At 32.9% G+C, this 19,443-nt stretch overlaps 2 protein-coding genes across 3 annotated transcripts in view; both read right to left on the minus strand.

Moving 5' to 3' along the window:
* Positions 1 to 16,954, minus strand: part of LOC108763614 (uncharacterized) — a 29,369-nt gene extending 12,415 nt beyond the window's left edge. Inside the window, exons 1-2 of the mRNA XM_018511391.1 lie at positions 16,660 to 16,954; positions 5,082 to 5,141 (exon numbers count right to left, since the gene is read on the minus strand). Coding sequence (XP_018366893.1) covers positions 5,082 to 5,118 — 37 coding nt within the window. The 5' untranslated portion in view covers positions 5,119 to 5,141; positions 16,660 to 16,954. The remainder of the gene's footprint in view (positions 1 to 5,081; positions 5,142 to 16,659) is intronic.
* LOC108763613 (WD repeat-containing protein 78) overlaps positions 12,315 to 19,443 on the minus strand; it is a 12,139-nt gene continuing 5,010 nt past the window's right edge. The window contains exons 3-5 of one of the 2 annotated variants that reach the window (XM_018511387.1): positions 18,450 to 19,019; positions 17,498 to 18,323; positions 12,315 to 12,510 (exon numbers count right to left, since the gene is read on the minus strand). In XM_018511387.1, coding sequence (XP_018366889.1) covers positions 17,517 to 18,323; positions 18,450 to 19,019 — 1,377 coding nt within the window. In that variant the 3' untranslated portion in view covers positions 12,315 to 12,510; positions 17,498 to 17,516. Of the gene's footprint in view, positions 12,511 to 17,497; positions 18,324 to 18,449; positions 19,020 to 19,443 lie in introns of those variants that run through there. The other variant, XM_018511389.1, reaches the window with a different exon arrangement.

A 19,443-nucleotide genomic window follows, 5' to 3' on the forward strand; every position in this document is an offset into this window, starting at 1 on the left:
ATAAATAATTCATGACTCATGAGTTTATGATAGTCACAATGTTATTGTTGTTAATACTCGAACTCGCATTACCAGATTACGGTATCATTATTGTAAAAAAAAAACGTGGAATGCCAACCGGACGATATAATGATTGCGTCGTGAATTATGATAACCGAGATAAAGCCACGATGAGCTACTTATAAACAGGCTTATCACGATCATCATTGAAAGATGTATTGAAGATAGTACTTCAGGTAGAATTTTCCGCACAATTAGTCGTCCTATATATAGTTCGATTAGCATAATCATCCATTTAGCTGAACGAACTGTCATTTAATCCGTCAATGATGTCAAATTATTGCATATAATTGTAATTGGCCTATTTCTTCTTTCTAATCATTTATATTCGATGTTGTATCAAATAGCTTGATTTAACTATACATTATATAGTTTAATTCAAAAATAGTTAAAATTTTTAATGCAGTCTTGTTTAAAAAAGGCACAGTTAAAAATTTTAGATGTAGATTTGTCTCGTAATAAATATAATTATGTAATACAATAACATTTTTAAATATAATATATATATTTATAGATATAGTGTCAAAAGTTTTTAAAACTCTTAAAAATTAATGAGAAAAAAATAATTATTTTTAAACATATCTATTTGTTGTTATTAATTTTGCTTTTATCTCTTTTTGCATCGACTATTTATTACTAATTAGTCAGTAATTAGTCTCTAATCCTTCATAAGATTGCAAATAATGTAATTAGCATATGTATGTATATACAAAACAAGGTTTATAATCTCTAATCTGTAAGATGTGATGTCATGCAAAAATTATGATAGACGACCAAGTAGACTTAACGGAATCGAAATGGTATAATAAATATAACAGATGGACAAATAAACATCATGCATATGTATAGACAATTATCCCCATCTAAAACGGTATTAGATGTTATCTTCCAATAACGGATTATGCAATTAACGTCGGTGAAAATTGAGGAAAAGTGCGCGTGCTTCTGGCCTCTGGTATAAGATAAATCACTAAATGAATGTTATTAAAGCGTTTCAAGCGCAGCAACATCGACTTGCTCTCTATCTATCGTTCTTGAAACGATTTTTAATTCTGCCTTGGTCAAGAAAAATTGTGCGGTAAGGAAAAAATGGAGGATAATTTTCCTTTTCCTTTGAGATTCTCGGCTCGAGTACCGTCTACATTATGAGCAACATAAATCACGAGCGTGCACGCGAGTGTGAGTGGGCGGAGAATCGCACGGTACCACAAAACCGCGCGCCATAAATTTGATACATATTCATTGTGGTTTGCTGCAACAGCATGAATTCGATACACTCCGTGCGTTCTGTGACCTTCTTTTCTTCTTTTTTTTCTCTCAAAAAGTTTTCTTTTTTTATTTCTTATATATCCGCAAAATATTATAATATATCACTTGTATACTCATATGTGAGAAATATATATACCTATAAAAAAATAATAAATATAACATATTTATAAATATTGTACACTTTCCTAAAAATAAATTATTAATAATTTCTCAAGCTTTTTTAAGAAAAATCGAAACTCTGGATATTTAGACTCTTCTCTGCAGCTATATACTTGTTTCGAACATTCAACATTCAGATATATTTCTTTAATATGATGTACAGACGAAAATCCGGCAAAAAAAAGAAGCGGGGAATACCATATGTGTAAGCCCAAATTGTGTAGCGGCTGGTCAGCGATATCTTGGATCTCGCAATTACTTTTTAGCCACGAAGCCAATCTGACCCGTTCCCTTGCAAAACTGCGATCTCTTGGCCACCTTGAAAGATTTCGCCGCCCTGCGTACGCTTTCCTGATGGGCCTCAGCCTCGAAAATCTCATCGATTAATTGAACTCCGCCAGAAGTGTTTGGCAGAGATAATCCATGAATTTATACAATAAACGTTGGAAGAATTAATATTAATTTGACAGATTGCTACTTAATATTTTATAATTATATTGCATAAATATATATTTATATGTATATATCTAATAATATTTGGTTTAACCGTTCATTCAGTTGTGACACAAATGATAACTATGACGAGAGATGTCTTATTCGAAGTTCACGCTTCACTCGTGTGTTCACACGAGCGGCGGTGTCTCACATTGTTGCGAGATAACGGCGTTTAAGAGATGTCGGGACGGTGAGGGATCGTTTCGCCGGTCATTGTTTATGTAGCCAATTATTGTGCCATTCGCTCGCCCCGTAGGGGTGGCGTATCGCTTACAACAAATCAATTTGAGGCACATCTCGCCCCGGGCGAGAGGCCTCGCTTAAACATCGCCATCCCGCTGCGCGGACAATGCTCTTCGTCTCGAGGCGGCATAAAACGTCCCATGGTCACCCTTCCTTGTTGTCGTCTTTTCATCAAGTATCCGCAAATACTTATTGATAGAGTAGCGATAGAAATATTTGAGAACATCATTAATAATATCAATAATTGAAGAAAAATGTGTAAGTATATCATGATACATTAAAATACTAATAAAAATATATGGAAGAAAATTGTTTAAATTTCTTGATTTTATAAACAGATATTTAACTAAGAATACTGAAGATTATCGTAGATGCGCTCGGGATAGTGTATTGAATGCAGAGAACAACGGCGTTAATGAATGTGGTCTAACAATGTTACGACGTTGTTAAGCGTAGAAACATCTATTTACTTCGCGTATTTTAACGACTGATGCTGTGTTTCGATATACTCGATATTACCCAGTACCGATATCCCGTTCTATCGTTTTATCTCACCTTTAATCGGTGAATGCGCTCGAGATTAGGAATCTATTAACCGTTCTTCCCTATCCTTTTCTCGTGACGCTGGTAACCGATTAAATTCCTAAAGAATCTTGTAAAGCACCTCGGTAAGGAAATTAATTCTGAATGGTAATGCGAAGAGCGCATAAGAAAATTTTAATTGGTTACAAATGTTGCAAAGCTAAAAAAAATTAATTAAAAATTTGAGGTGTAATCCTTTATTTTTTCTTCTCTTTAAATGATTGTCATTATAAAAGACTATGTAACCCTTGGTACCCTCCTGTTATGGTCAATCTTATTCATTTCATTATATGCGTTTTATTTTTTTAAATATATATCTTCATATTAATATATTAATAATGACATTAATAATACATTTGACACTAATTATTTTTTAATAATATATTAAAGAAATGGTTTTGTTGAAATTTAATAATTTTTCTAAATGATAATATCAATAATAGCTTTCGGCATAACTATACATTCGATCTAATTAATTATTAGAACACGACTCTAATTGACGAGGGGCCGCTAATCACGGGTGAAATAATTAATGATGCTCGTGCCACGAGAATCGATCACTGACCAAGTCCTGCCTGAGAATGCACCCTGAACGAGGTGCATATTCTCGTCGTCTGCGTCACGAGATTCGCACAACTAATTAGCATGCTAATTAAGCGGCGCCGACGTCTTTAAAAGAGTCGGCGTTATGCTTCCCATTCGGTTCTTCTCGAGGTCAAACCCTTTTCTTCTGTTATCCTTTCTTGCGACGGCAAGTTAGCGGAAAACAGGCGGCTCGAAAAGATCGTTTTTATACTTCACGTGAAACGACCCGGCAAATGATTAACTACGGGATACATTAAATCGAAATTTCGTATAGTTCAATTTTAAATTGCACGCGACAAAATAAATATCATAGTATTTTATATCTTTGTTTCATAGTATATATAACAAATAGACTAAAATATCTACTTTTATTTTCTGTGTTAATTTATAACTTTTAACAAAAAAAAACTGTTTCTATAAGTAAAAGAATAACAATTATACAATACAAGAATCAATTAAATTAAAGTATATAGCGGCGAGGAGAAGTATTTAAAAAGATCAATCTGAGATTTCAGTAATTTAAAGGAATTTGCAGCAATTATTCATGTGATTCGCATACTTCCCCAAGATTGCAGTTGTTCGTTTGTAAACGTTTAAAAATACGTCGCCATCGACACATAACGTCCCGCAAAGGGAGATTGTGTTATAATTTTTCTCAAGAGACAGCATCGCCATGATAAAGTCATTAATTGGAACATTAAATTTCATATCGCAGAATTAAATGTTAGAGTTCCATGAATGTGTCTAACGGCGTCGTTTAAGAGTGGCTTCGGAAGAAGGCTTGTTAATTAAGATGGCTTAATAAGGTTCTCTTCTCTTTTTACTGTTATCTTACAAACTGTTTCGAATGAACTGCATTCTTACGTTAACTGTACTTTCGAATCGAATTTCACATTTTAAATCCAAGATAATATTTATAGCTGCTCAACTTAATCATCAATATATTGACGTTTATAATGCTAATTAAAAATATAAAAAGTAATCATAAAAATATGAATGTTAAATGAAGTATTTTTTATGTACAAATTGTAAAAAGTTCAATACTTATATATGTTTTACAGTAATTAGCATATTACAGTAATAAAAAAAAAAACAAAATAAAATAAGCAAAATTGTATTATACATATTTATTATATATACTGTATATTTTCGTGTATCTATATGTATGTATATTTGTTATAGATAATTTGCTTGCAAATCTTTTCAAAATGGTGCTCGTAAGAACAGAAAACTTTTTATTCAAGCAGTTCTCACGATTTTTTATTCGAGCTGAATAAGCGAAGAGGTCTCGTTACAAGAAGTCGTAACCCTTGGTGTGTCGGTGGTGGCCGAGCAATTTCGATGTCGAAAATCTACGCCGCGGCCACGACGAGAAACAAAAAGGAGTTAATTCGCGGCTTTAAAGCACGAAGGAGGACGTTCCCGTTCCCACGTCTTTTCGACAGACCGCGACCTCGGCACGCGAACTCGCATCTCTCAGAGATCTCTCGAGAGCCCTCTGAGGGATAATCGATACAGCGATTGCTTCCTTGTTTATCTTATCAATCGTTATTGAATATTTTATCAGTCAAAATGCTAGCTTACGCTTCCGTGCTTATATCTTCGTATAAGTAATCTTTATAAAAAAATAAGTAAAATAGAGTATATGTAAAGGATATTTTTGCATAGGATATTTTTGAAGCACTTACCATCTGGAACTTGTCTGCAAAATCTGGCGAACATCATCTGGCTGGTGAAAGAACGTATTCCTATAACAGAAAAAATCACAATTAAAAAAAATATAATTTCAGTATCTTTTGTGCATATGTTACAATAAAATGTAATCATTCGCAACACAAGTTCCTTTTTTTTAAAATAGAATATTCATAGAAATTATAATACTTTTACAATGCCTTGCGTTAATATTTCTGCAACACAATCTAATTTAGTGGCGTAAAAATAAATGTGTGTGTATGTGTGTGTGTAAATATATTTATAATCCGTAAAACAATGTCATATTGTCCATATTTTCTAAGCAGAAATTCATTAATGGAACTTTTTAATTAAGGAATTATATTCAGTTTTTATCTAAACGTTCATAACACTCGTTAATCTGACGCACCGTTTTTACTTGACACGATGAAAACGCAAATTGCACATTTTAACTTCGGATTAAAAAAAAAACCGCTTCAAAACAGGAGCAATTGGACACGCTCGCAAGATCCGCGATTACGAGATCCGCAGCCAACTTTCAAAACTCATTAAATTCGCTAAAATAATCCTCAAACATAGGGAGGATAAGGGGACAATCGCTCTGTTTGGCTCTAGGCAATGACGCGGGTCGGATGGGACGTTCTTCCAACGCTAATGGTCCCAGGAACTAATAATTACGAAATCCCCTTGACTAATAGGTAACGACAGATGATCTACCTTCAACCGGTGGCCTCAAACGCCAGAGAATTTCATGGTGCAACCTGCGAATTTATCATTTTAATTACACCGCATCATACCGAGTAATGCTCTAGATATATCAAATAATTGTAAACGCTCTCTTCACTCTTTTTCAAATTAGATATGCATGTGTATATGTCTGTGTGTGTGTGTGTGTGTAAAGTTAAATCATTATAAATTTAAATTAACATAAACTGTTAAATAGATTTTTCACGTATAATAAAATACGACTAGTTTTTCTTGTCATAATTCTTTGATATAATATTCGTCCATGTTTAAACAAAAATATTGAATTTTTTCTTAACATTTAAATTAAAAAAAATATATTAAAAATTTTATATTAAATAAAATTTAATGGAAAATTCAATTATATGTTATTAAATTATGTATTTCCTAATTCTTAAGTTCACATAATTACACGTTAGTGTATAATATTATTCAAAAGATCATATGATATTCGTACATTTGTAAGATCCACGGGATTCATGTTTACTTCGCGTAATTGCGTTTGACAAGAGCGTGAGGATACGGCCGTTAATTAGTATCGCTAATTATACGGAACACAATGAAATATCACGGATTCGATATGCCCTTCTTTGCTTCTGTCCTTCTCCTTCGGTGTTTGTTTCTTCTCTCGCTTTATCCTGTTTGTGTCGCACATAAGTAACAGATTAATACCGGCGATAGTAAGCTGGGCTACTCGACAGCTTATGCAAATGTGAGTTCAGTTTATAACGTCTAATTAAGTACATTAGGGTATTCTGCGGAGACTTAATAAAATTCAGCATTTGGGGACCAGTTCCCGTGTTTTAATCAGCTCGCGAAGAGAAGACGGTAGTTTTTGGATGAATTTGTTAGATTCCAACATATTATTTTCTTTATTTCTTTTCTCAAAATACAAAAAAAAAGAACAGGAAAGAAAAGTTATTGTATTAAAATTAATATCTTCAATTAAAATTAATATTTTTAATTTACTTATTTTTCTATTTTATCAGTAGGCTATATGTACAATTATTTGCACAGATGCATGTATAATACTAGAAAATGATATAATATCGAAAGTGATTGTTTAAAAAAGTTAGAGAGAAGGAAAATTTTGCGTCAGTAAGTAAACCAAATTATAACCGAATTAACGCAACGTAATATACTGTCCAGCTATTTGACGTCAAAGGAAGTTCGCCAGCAAGGACGTTCTGTCTCCTTTCCTTTCTTTCCTTTTCTTTCTTATCCTCTCTCCCTCTTTTTCAATTCCTGGAGACAATCGATTCCTGACCAACGCAATCTATTGTGACCGCGATTGCCATCACTTTAAATTGAATATTATGGTCTTAGATTTAAAAGTTTGGAATGTACAAATCGTATCAAACTTCATAAGTTTTTTTATAGATGTAAGAGTATAATATATTTTCCTTTAGGAGAATTTTAATTTTTTAACTAATATAATTATAAAAGAATAATGAGAAATAAGTAATTGGACTCCTTATAATTGTATATAAAAAATAATAAATTCAAAGAGTCAATTTGGAATCAGCGCATTAAGAAGTGTGCAAAAAAATTTGTTTTCCTTAGCTATAATACATATATAGATGGGATGTCTCCAGACTTTGTTTTTGAATTACACATGACTCTCTTGTACTTATATTGCAGTACATGTATATATATTAACAGTACACTCGCGAATTATTGAAGTATTAATAATTTGTTCTTGTTACTACTACGCTGTAGTAAGTGCTCATACTCTAACGCCGCCTCAGCGCATAGGCGCCTCCCTCTCATATACCTACACTGAGAAAAATGGTCTAGTTGGATTAAACAGTAATTCTGGTGGAAAATGGACGAATCAGAATTTTCTGGTTATGTCTATTAGAATTCTAGTTGTGATAACTAGAATTCCGATTAATATAATTATTTTGGTAAAAATAAGAATTCTAGTAGATTTTATTAGAAATATAGTATCAACCAGAATTCCGGTTATCTCAACTAGAATTCTAATAAATTTAACCAGAAATTTCTGATTCGTCCATTTTCAACCAGAAATTTTTTTCAGTGTATGCGCGCACTCTGATCGTACAACAAGGTATATGGGGATTTACAATTTAAACACCGATTCCCAACGGCGATTTTTTGTAGGGAGGTTTTCCGGGCAAGTATACTACTCGATGGTTTGCCATTGTCTTTCGAGAGAAGTACGAAAATTTTTCGGTTCTGTCGGGGATCGATCCTGCGATCTCGAGTATAGTAGACCATAGCTACACCACACTCGCGCTCATTAAATCTTATGTAACTTTTGCACCATCTATTAAATGTCTAAGGAAAAAAAATTTTTTGCCCACTTCTTACCGCATTGACTCCAAATTAGCCCTTTGAAAATTTATTATTTTTTATATGATATATGATATAATTACGGGATATATATTAAAAAATGTTGTATGACACAGAGCTTAAACTTTTAATTAAAATTGAGATAATCTATCAAAAGTGAATATAAGATCTAAATTAAATTAAGTAATTCCGAGATTATTCATAAAAAGATTCTTATTCCTCGTATCTTTTTTGTGCACATGATACACAAGAACGACGGAAATGAGCAACGCATGCGACTATCTTTGTAGCGGTAAGGAGACACCAGGACTCGCACGTCGGATACGGTTTAGCGTTCGTTAGCCTCTTCCGAGGACCGGAAGCCAGTCCTCTCGCCACGAGAGAGGTGAACGTCCGAGGGTTCCCTTTAGACGAGCACCGTTAATGATTCATGAGATGTATTCTTGGGGATGATCTCCCTCTATTGTATCTCTTCAAAGATTGATATTAAATATCAATTTAAATGTATAAAAAAGGGTCGAGAATAATCTCAACTAAATGTAGGAAATATATATGTGTACATATTAATAGAGAATTATATTTAAATTTTTACTGGATTTTTTAATTGGGAGATGTCAAGAAATGAGATGGACTTGTAATTTTTTAATTAATTTTCTTCTCGTCCTATTTTAGTCTTGATTGTATTGTAATTTAAATTGTATTTTTATTAGAGGATTCTAAAATTTAATTTTTAATTTAACGCAATTTTTCTTCCAGTTCTATCATTTTTAGCTAATTTAACGATCAAGATAAGCTGTAACGGCGCTTTCAACGAGCCTATCAAGTACATACATATGGTGGCCATAAGGCTGTCAACGACGGCCTTGATTTTTCATGACGTTAATACGCCAATAATTATACAGGTTGGACCACTTCAGAGTGGCCTACTTCGCACAGACGTTGCGGCACATCGCAACGAATTTAAACGAAAACATGCGTAAAGAATGCGCATCGTGCTAAAGATGTGTCGATGCTGTATTTTTGCAATAATATGGCATGAAGTGACAAATAAGTATGTCAAAACAAAGTTCGCTTAGCGAAAGAATCCAGCGCTTCTGTCTCTGCTATATTCTAATTATCATATTTATATATTCTCTCATTATGTATTTTTATTGTATCTTTAAGTTGTCTTCTTTCTCTTTCTCTGATAAAAATTGCAATTTAAAAAAATATTCCATCGTTTCTTTAAGACTTTCATTTTCGTAATTTTAGCGTACAAGTGAATGTAGCATTTTTTCATACGAATGTATAAACATATATTTATATATATTTAAAAAAATACGAGAAGACAGGTATTTCGAAAATTCTTAAATCTAAAGAAGAGTCCACAAGTACAAACACAGAAAGATTTTATCGGAGTCCACGCAATACATCTCCATGTTCCTCGGGCCATGGGCATGGTAGTGAAACCGAGAAGGATTCTTGAGTATTATATGTATATTTTTAGACTCAGGAATGGTCCGGATCACATCGATGCATATCTACGTGGTAGACGTGTAGCGAGCTACCGAATAAAATTTTAATGGATTTCTTTTTGTGTCAATAGCACATTTAATTATCTGACAGAATCGAATGTCAATCTTAAAAGAATTGCAAACAGACACTTAAAAAACATTTCAAACATAATAAAATGAAAAAAAAAATAATATAAAAAATAACGGTAATATATTTAGTAAATAAACACAAAGCTGCAAGAAAAAAAAGATTTTGTTCGTAGAAATTTTTATCTTCTGCTTGATTTAATAAGAGTCATCGATTTGTGACAAAAATGGATCTTCCTGAAAAAATTTCAAAACAATGTTTCATTAATCTTCTTGATGCTTTATCGATTATTTGCGGCTTAGTGAAAAAATAAGCATTCTTCCTCGACGAATCAGAGCATACTCCCCGATCGAAGATACTCATTGCACATCTCGTCGTTGCGTTTTAATGTTATTACGTTGCTTAAGCGACCGGACGGACGATTCTCATTAATTATCGGGCAGATTTTGAGGTCCGTCGTGCCTCGTTAAGCCCACCACCGCACGATCAATCTCGAGCAGGTCTCGTCCGTCGCGCAACAAAGAACCGGATCGCGCGAGTTGAGCAAGAGAATAGCTTGGAGAGAAGAACGGATTCTCTTTTCCCGCGACTTAACTCTTCGAAAAGACACTGTTAAGCTGTTTCATCATTCCAGGTAGACACTGATGGTATATTAAATATGAACATTGTATGACTCCAAAAAATTAAAAAATTTCCAAAAATGTCAAAATTTCCATTTAAAAAAAAAAAGATTTTCAATAAACATTCACAATATTGTTTCCTGTAGTCAAAGAATTTGGTTTAATAATTCTTCTCAAAACATCTTTAACTTCTTTCTCTACAATAATTCCATTTAAGCTGGAAAATGATTTGCAAATTTCATAATTCACCACACAAACGTGAAAATTTTCATGAAATAAAATATAACAATTTTATGTTAATTTAAAAAATTTATTATTCTCTCTCTCTCTCTTCGAAATTTATTAAATTTGTTATATTCTTGTTATTATTTTATTCTGTATGTTGTCGCGCGTTAATGCATTTGAATTTGCAAATTCCGAACGAGAGCCGAACTGAGGAAGCAAGGATCTGAGTTTCGACCGCGAGTCCTGACGAGATCCTCGCGGAGATGCGAGAGGTCGAGATCTGCCTCATTAACATTCACCTCTTTGTCTCTGTCGTTCTTTCCTTTACGATCTTGCTTCCTGAGAGATCTCGTCTCTCTTCTCCTTCTACTTCTTTCCCTTCTTCCTCTTCCTCCTCTTCTTCTTCTTCTTCTTCTACTTCTTCTTCTTCTTCTTATCCTTCGCTTCTGCCAACCGGTCGACTTTTAGTAGCGTTTTAGTCATCTTTCCCGCTGCAGCTCGTTTTCGTCTTTTTTCGCGTAGCAAAATGGAAAGAAGAAATGGCGTTGTATGAGCGAAGTTCTCGGCAGTTTGTGCGTCGTCCAGAAGAATCTCCTTTGGCTCAGAGAAAATATTCGCATAATATTCAAATATAATCACATCTCTCGAAGAAAGAAGACTTATTCTCAAGCCGGTCCATCAGCGTAATAATTTGTGAAATTCAATAAAATTTATCGTTATTCCAAAAAAAATAATGCACGTATGTCATAGTAATATATGTAAGCTATCATTGCCTACAGTGAAACGGATTCGCCTATATATGTATATATATAGTCGCCGCGCAAAGTTATCCAATCTGTTCGATTTTTTTTTTTAATAAATAAATTTCATAATTAAATCTAAACACAATTTGCACTAAACCGTACATACTAAAATGATAAAAATAATTAGTCATATAGTATTGTGTGCATCGAGATATTTAAAATGGATCGTTTACACTAAAATACGAATTTTCTTATTTACACAGCAGTTTATTATATTAATAACTTCTCAGGAAGAGTTTGTGACGTAAGTAAATTAGAATCGCTGACAAGATTGTGAGAACGAATCGCGAATTTGTGATTGATCCTAGAAATTGCAAAGAATTCTTTGCTATATATATTACATATTTTCATATGTAATATATATAGCAAAGAATTCTTTGCAATTTTTTTAAACGTATTAGTGGAGATATTTTTGTGGTGTACATATGCTAGAAGAAAATGGAATAAGGGATAATTTGATGATTTATGAATTGCGTTGAAGACTGCGTGAGAAAACTTGATCCAAAAGCCATATAAGGAAACTTAATGATTTATCTTGATAATTTAAAATTTTTAAAACAAACTTGAGTTTTTTTTTACTTTAGAAAGAGATTTACTTCTAAAAAAGATATGGCAGAATTTATGAATATGTTTAGAAAAAGATGGAAAAATAAATTTATATATAATTTATTACTATATATATGTATATATATTATATATAAATATTTTTGGTTGTCTCTTATCATAAACTATCTCATTGTTAATTTCTAACGATTATTTTCTACAATTATTACAAAATATATTATTACAAAATAATAATATCATATATCCTTTCCAAAATGTTTCTTTTTTTGCCAATAAAAAGAGTAGAAAATGTTTTATCTTTTACAATTAAAACCCACTATATGTACATTCTTCAAATGGAGTAACGATGTTCACGCATTTATAGCGTGTATTTTTCTTAATACCGGATAGCCAATAGGAAAAAGACGCGATCCCGTCATAGAATTCTCTCTCTTTCTCGTCCTTTTCCAGAAGATCACCAACGATCGCCATGTGTAACTTGATAAACAAGTTTACTCGAGGAAGCCAGTATCTTATATACATGCTTACACTGGGTGTTCCAAGCAGACTGAATACTAATTGTTAAACGTGCTCTGCAAAATAAACCGTGCTTGACTATTTCGAATGACGAATGCGTTCGAAAAGAACGTTGTCCTGTCACTGGCACGATTTTATGTATTTCTTTTTCATTCTAATTAAATTAAAATTAAAAAATTGATATTCTTATATATTATTATGTATTATATTATACATATATGTATATAATTACTAACAGAATAATAATAGTTGATAAATTTTTTCAAAATAATATCCTATTTGCTGCAAACAATTACAATTTAATAACTAATTAAGACATACGCGTTAGGCAAAGTTATTATATTTTAATAATTGTAGTTACATAATATTTACTTTTTTAAATCATTTATAAATTTTATAATAATTTTAATTAATATAAACGATTTGTTGTGTATTCAACAAATATAGTCACGCTAAAGGGTGAAAATTTAAATATTAACTATTTTGAATTACCAGGATTATCTCATCCATAAATTCTTACATACTTGATAATTTTCAAATAACATATCTTGATCAGTGTACATTACTTGTCATTTTCTGAACTCTGAACTTTCACACGTATGGTTCATGACCGGTGCCAGTGAAAGGCATCAAGAGAAGAGAAATAAGACATTTTCGTGATCCCACGAGAACCCAATTTAATCGTGCAAGAATTCTAACACATTGATCTCAAATATTAACGAGGCGATTAATTGTGAGATGTAGGTATATTAGAAAATATATACTATCAGCCAAATATAATACATTTTGTCTTATACGCGAGCAATTCGTTTCAAAAATAACAGCAAAGTGACGATTTTTTTTATAACTTCATTCGAATATTAATCAAGATTATAGATATTGTAAATATTATAATTATTAATTTTAATAATTTAACTAAATACCTCTTGGTTTATATGTATATTTCAAAGCGTAGATGATGACTCTGTGATTAGATTATTGAGTTGGATATCACATAGCATTAAAGATGTATTTAGAAAAATTAAAGAGTATAAATAATCTAAGGATTGCTACGCATAATTAGAAAGTACTCAATAATACTTAATCAACTAAGAAAAGGAAAGAGTGAGATTGAAATTTCTTCGACCAGCATCCGTAATCGCAAAAAGATCTCGATAGTGCATTTGGCGACGATTAATCATCTCTCGTGCAATTAAAGATATTAATTTCAATGCGACCGGACACGGCGATAAAATCGGTTTTGGTGATCAATCGCGTGAGCTCTCCTGCTAATAATTCGAGTCGCGATTGATTTATGTGCAAATACAATGTTGCTCGCTTCCATGGTATTTCCTTTTTTCTCTCTTCCCTTTCTTTTTCCTTCTTTCTTTCTTATGCTAGCAACTCGTACAACACGTTTGCCTTTGCATTCACGAAAAATAAATGCACCGGCCATATGACACATCCATCTTCATTTGACGGCCTTGGCCCGGGTATCATACCGATGTTTTTGCCGACAAGAATTTGTGGGAAGCAATGATTTACTTATTTTTCTCCAATGAGGGAGAGGTGCGAAAAAGATGGATGGTTGTGGATAAAAAAATCGATGTTAATGATATAGAGTTTAAGATTCAAAAATATGTCTAGCTTTCCCAAAGAAATCTTGAAAATTTTTGAAATAGAATTTGTAATTTTAATTTGTTGAGAAATTTATTAAATTTATAAATGTCTTTCACTTTTTTAAAAATAAGATTAAATATCTCTACAATTTATAAAACCTTATAATGTACATAATAATAATTTACATAATAATAGGTATAGATTAATTTATAGAATGCACTTCACTAACTATAATTGTATAACATTACAAGTAATTATTATATTTTGTAACTTATTCTTATATTTTATTGCATAATACTTATAGAAAGGGAAACTAAATTATAACAAATAACATATTCTTGATTATGAGTAATAATCTTGATTATAAATAATATTAAAAAATCAGTTAAAGATTTTGTGTACTTACTCGTATAATCGTATATCATCCGTTGCGTCCAGCAACGTCGTCGTTCATATCGTACATTCAGTATATACGCGCAAAATTCCGCAAACACTATTTGCGAATTTCTATAAGAGATACTGTAGACAATAATATCACAAAATAGAGTTTTTGAAAGCTACTTTCAAAAATCACTTAAAATTCTTTGTCACGAATAAATTTGTTATTGTAGTTGGACAAATATTTCGACCACTTCTTCTTTTATTGATCATTGAATTCTTTTTATAATGAATTCGTATACTCGTGTATATACATTTATACAATATTTTATATAAATATTGTATTGAATTTAAAATATTAAATTAAATATTTAACATTCTCGGTTCTTAATTCTAATCTATTTATGGAACTTAGCAAAGATTCTGGGTTCTTTTAGAGCCATGGGACACAAAAATGTAAGCAGTAATTAGGAAATCAACATGTTGAATTTGTTACTATTTACGTTTTATTGCTTAAGTTTTTTTGTATACTATGCTCTTACCATGCAAGGTCATCAGCCTAGAGACTGCAATTTAAAGATGGTTCCGCATCATTGGGAACTGCGGTACACACCCAAGTAGTCTAATAAGAAATACAATGCTTTAACTGCACTGTTTAAAAAATTTGCAGAGAATATAACCTTAATAACTAATTTAATTTAAAAAACTATTATATATAATAAGAGTAATAATAATAATAAATTTCTGTCTCCCTGCTGTTATGTAATCAATTTCTCTTTTCGTAGGAATTATCTTTCTTGTAACTTTCTTTTTCTCAGCTACAAATTTCTTTTCTTAATGACTTTTCTTTCGTAAATATTAAAATTTATTTTTCTCTTCTTCTTCTTCAAATTTTTTCTCTTTTTCAACGACTGTAATAATAATACTTTCTTCTTCTCTAATAACTAAAAGTTTCTTTCTTTTGATCAATTCTTTTTCGACAAATTTATATTTCTTAATAATTAATGGTTTTCTTGTTCTTTTCAAAAATATGTATATTGTAATGTAAATGTAAACTATCTCTGATATCGTAACTACGATCGGCGCAGCCTAACGTGGATTCCTGGCGCGCGTGTGTTAACGCAGACGTGATTCTACTGCCGAAGTGATAAAGTTCGCTAATCGCATCTTTTCTCGATGGGCAAGAGGATTTTCTTTCTTTGTGCACGTATGATCACTTGCAGAAAGCACCGATTTAATTTTATCGATAAAAGTCCGCATGAAATGCAACGCCGATATGAATATCGTAAAACTGACAATAAGTAAGAAAATTGCGATGATGTATATGTATGAGGCACTCAGAGAATTTGGGGCATCTCTCACCTAATTTAAAGTCAAAATTCTACCTAAAGCACATTTTTAACCAAAAAAATTTCACAATTATTAAAATTTGTAAATTAACTGTTGTAATTTTTCCAGAAAAAATAATTAATTTAAATAATCTAATAAAACTTATTAACTTAATTAAAATTATTGTACATCTTTAATTCCTGATAATCTCGGATACTAAATAACAATCAAAATCAAAAAGAAATAATCTGAGAAATATAATTGTTCATTTAAAACTTTAATTTTTATTCTAATTATACTTTTTGCAACCAAAAAATGTTATCAACAATTTGTGATCAAAAAAATAAAGGATAAGTTGAATTCGCGTTGGATAAAGAATTAACAGATAAAAAGATAAAAATAATGTAGCAATAATTTCTATTAAATTATAATTAACTAGTCTCAATTAATTCTATTGTTATTATAGTCTCCAATTTATTATATTATTCTAGTCTTGTCAGTTATTAATTCATGTTCCTATTGAAGTGATCATTCACTTCATTAAATCTCGATAACCATGCCGTCCGAAATATTCTGCTCAATCACATAGATTAGAAAATAAACGTTTTATATAAACGTTAATTATTAAACCAACAACAGTATTGCCGACATCATAGAATTTACGCTCACTCGATTAAAATTCCGATATTCACATCATGTTATTCATATTATAATAACAAGGAAAACTATTTAGCCTTTCTTGCTTAATATAAAGTAATCTTATAGTTTTATTAGTATATCATTTCTCTATCAAAAATATAAATAGCTCACTCTGTCAAAATCCATGTTGTTCTCCAGTATTATCATTCATTACCCAAATTATTCTCGATCTTGCCCAACAATTACGGTAATTAACTTACGATATTCACATCGTCATTCTACTTCCGAAGAGGATTTAAAACTTTGCCTCGCTCCCTTTTTCGCCGAATAAAGTCCGTTGTTCCGATGCGACTTTTGGGATCTTGATATTTTTAGGGCGATTCGCGTTATCATTGAGAGCGGTCTAAGAAGAGGACTTAGAATTCGCGTAGAGTTGAGCGCGGGCGTAATAAGAGACTGCCTGCTGACGGCGGTAGCCCCGGTTCGTGCCCACAAGCAGCAGCAACACGGAGGAGAACAGGGCAGGGTGAGATGACCCCTCTCTCCTCTCACACACACCGGAAGGCTTCAGGCCTGGGCCCCGGCCCCGGCCCCGGTCGCCGCGTGCGAGCGGGCCCCGCTGGCGGAGACCCCGCGGCGAATCCAAACGCTCAGTTTGCTCCCTCCTTCCCTCCCTTCCATCCTCTCTCGTCAAGCGCACACTCTCTCTCTCTTGTCGTGATGAGGTTCACGATGCCGCAATCGGCAGACTGAGATCGAGAGGGGTCCCCACGTGTCGGGAGAGCCTCTCGACTACGGTCGATAATAAAGCAGCCTTAAATAGAAATAGTCTACATACGATGAACTTTTTTTTTTATTTTTTAAGAGCAATTATTTTCAATCTTTGATGTGAAAAAAGAGTATTTCTTTATCATTTCTGTCGTTATATAAAAAGCTTATTAATATAAGAATCTATGTATCTACTGCAGATTCCCAAAGAATTAGTTTCACAATTTATGCGTAATCTTTTCGTGATCCAATCTTTTAACTTAATTAAAAAATATCTTCACAAAAGTATAGATAAATTTCTGTTTTAAATTTAATTCTTTTGGTACCTACCTCATTAGGAATCGATTGATCAGAATGGTGGGCCGAGTTTCTTCAACTTCCTTAACAATTCCGGTTTAGTTGCCAATGCCTTATGGATAGACTCAATTAATACTTTAGTTTGATCGTAGGGTGGAAACGGCATGCCTTCGAGATTGTAGACGTAAACGGCGCCCTCAATATCAGCAATCACTAATTGATTCCCGTTCGCTGTAAAACCAGCAGCAACTAATCTCGCTCCGTTCGGTGAAATCGTTATAGATGCTGGAGTATGCGTTTTTCTATGGATATCCCACACGCAAATCTGGTCATTTACAACGCTGGCGATAATAGTGGAACTTGTAGGGCTCCAACAAGCGTTCCTTACGCACGCCATCGCTGTCGATAGGGTGATAAGTGGCTCAGTAAGACTCTCAGCCCAGACTCTGATGCACCAATCAGCGCCGCAGGTTAAAAATAACTTCTGACAAAAGGGCGAGAACTCAAATGAGTAAATTGGACCGTCATGCGCCAGAAAACTGTCCACGTGCTGACGCAAGTAATTTGTGGAGCATCGATAAATACAACCTTCATCGGAGCCGACAAAGTAAATGTTGTTGACGATGGGATGTCTTCGGAGAATAAGCGCACTCGGTTGGCGATTGATGGGCACATCGTAAGCCACACAATGATCTGTTCTAGAAACCCCGCTTAGTTTACCTTCAACTCTATATAGGCGCATGATCTCTGTGGCAAACAAATCTTCTGCCAAACGATAGCAGTATATCCGGCCATCTTGATCACTGGTGTAAATTTGTTCTTGGTAATTAAATTGCTCATCGCCGCTCCACCATTGAACCTGATGAAAAAAATTAAATATTATCAAAGTTGTATTGTAAATTTCAGAACTAATAAATAAATTAAATATATAGTGCGCATAGTATCAAAGTTAGCATAATATTATCGCAATAAGTAACATACTTACTTGCCAATGTGGTGAGCAAGCTGTCGATGTCTCTCTATGACTCTGCCTGATGATATTCACTTCCTTTGCGCTAACATCAATAACTCTCACACTTCCATCATAGAAACCAATCGCCAAAAGATTCGGTCTTTCTCTGCTCCAATCGATATCGGATAACGGACTATCAAATGTATACTCGCGACCAGGTTGACTAGGATTTTTGGCGCACCAGATCAACAGTACTCCGTCTGTCTTGTTGGATCCGGTTTTAGCGCCATAAGCAACAGCGAGGACGCTCGCATTGGCCGGACTCCAGCGAAATGCAGTCACAGGACGATTGTGCACCATTTCGAATGCGAATGTCCACAGCAAATCCAAGTGATAATCGAATTCCAGATCCAAAGCGCATGGATCGCGTTTAATTAAGCCAGTAAAGCGTTTTTGCGCGTCCGCGAATACATTGTTTGCGATTATACGTTCCATTACGCGTGCCGCATCTAAGAACCCTGTCTCCCGACAGATACGAGACAATTGCTCCTCGGGGCTTTGATCAGGAATTATTTCAGGTTCAGGGAGCTTGTATCGGAGTTCCTATTACAAAAAAGATAAATAGAAATCTCTTTGACATCTTTTGTAAAAAATTTTCTACATTTTTAAAATTTATCTATATTATTTCATTAAAGAACACTATCATTTTCCGAAATATTAAAAATTTAAAAACTTTAGAAAATCTTTAATCTTTAAATATTCTTCTTCTCTGTGTTTCATCCTGTGTAAAGGACGCATTGTATCTATCTCATTTCAATACAATTTCTTTATATTTAAAGGTTTTCTGTAAGTTACATTAATTTTTCGTTATAAACATAATATGACAATATAATTTTTCAATTATCTACATATACAGGGTGTCCATTAAGTCGCGGACCGGGCTAATAACTTGAAAGAAAAAAAAATTTTCTAAAAACGCCGAAACACGTCAAAATATTTTTCAAAAAATCTATCTTTTGAGGGGGGT

This window comes from Trachymyrmex cornetzi, unplaced genomic scaffold, assembly GCF_001594075.2.
Source record: "Trachymyrmex cornetzi isolate Tcor2-1 unplaced genomic scaffold, Tcor1.1 scaffold37, whole genome shotgun sequence".
NCBI classification, from domain to species: Eukaryota; Metazoa; Arthropoda; class Insecta; order Hymenoptera; family Formicidae; genus Trachymyrmex; species Trachymyrmex cornetzi.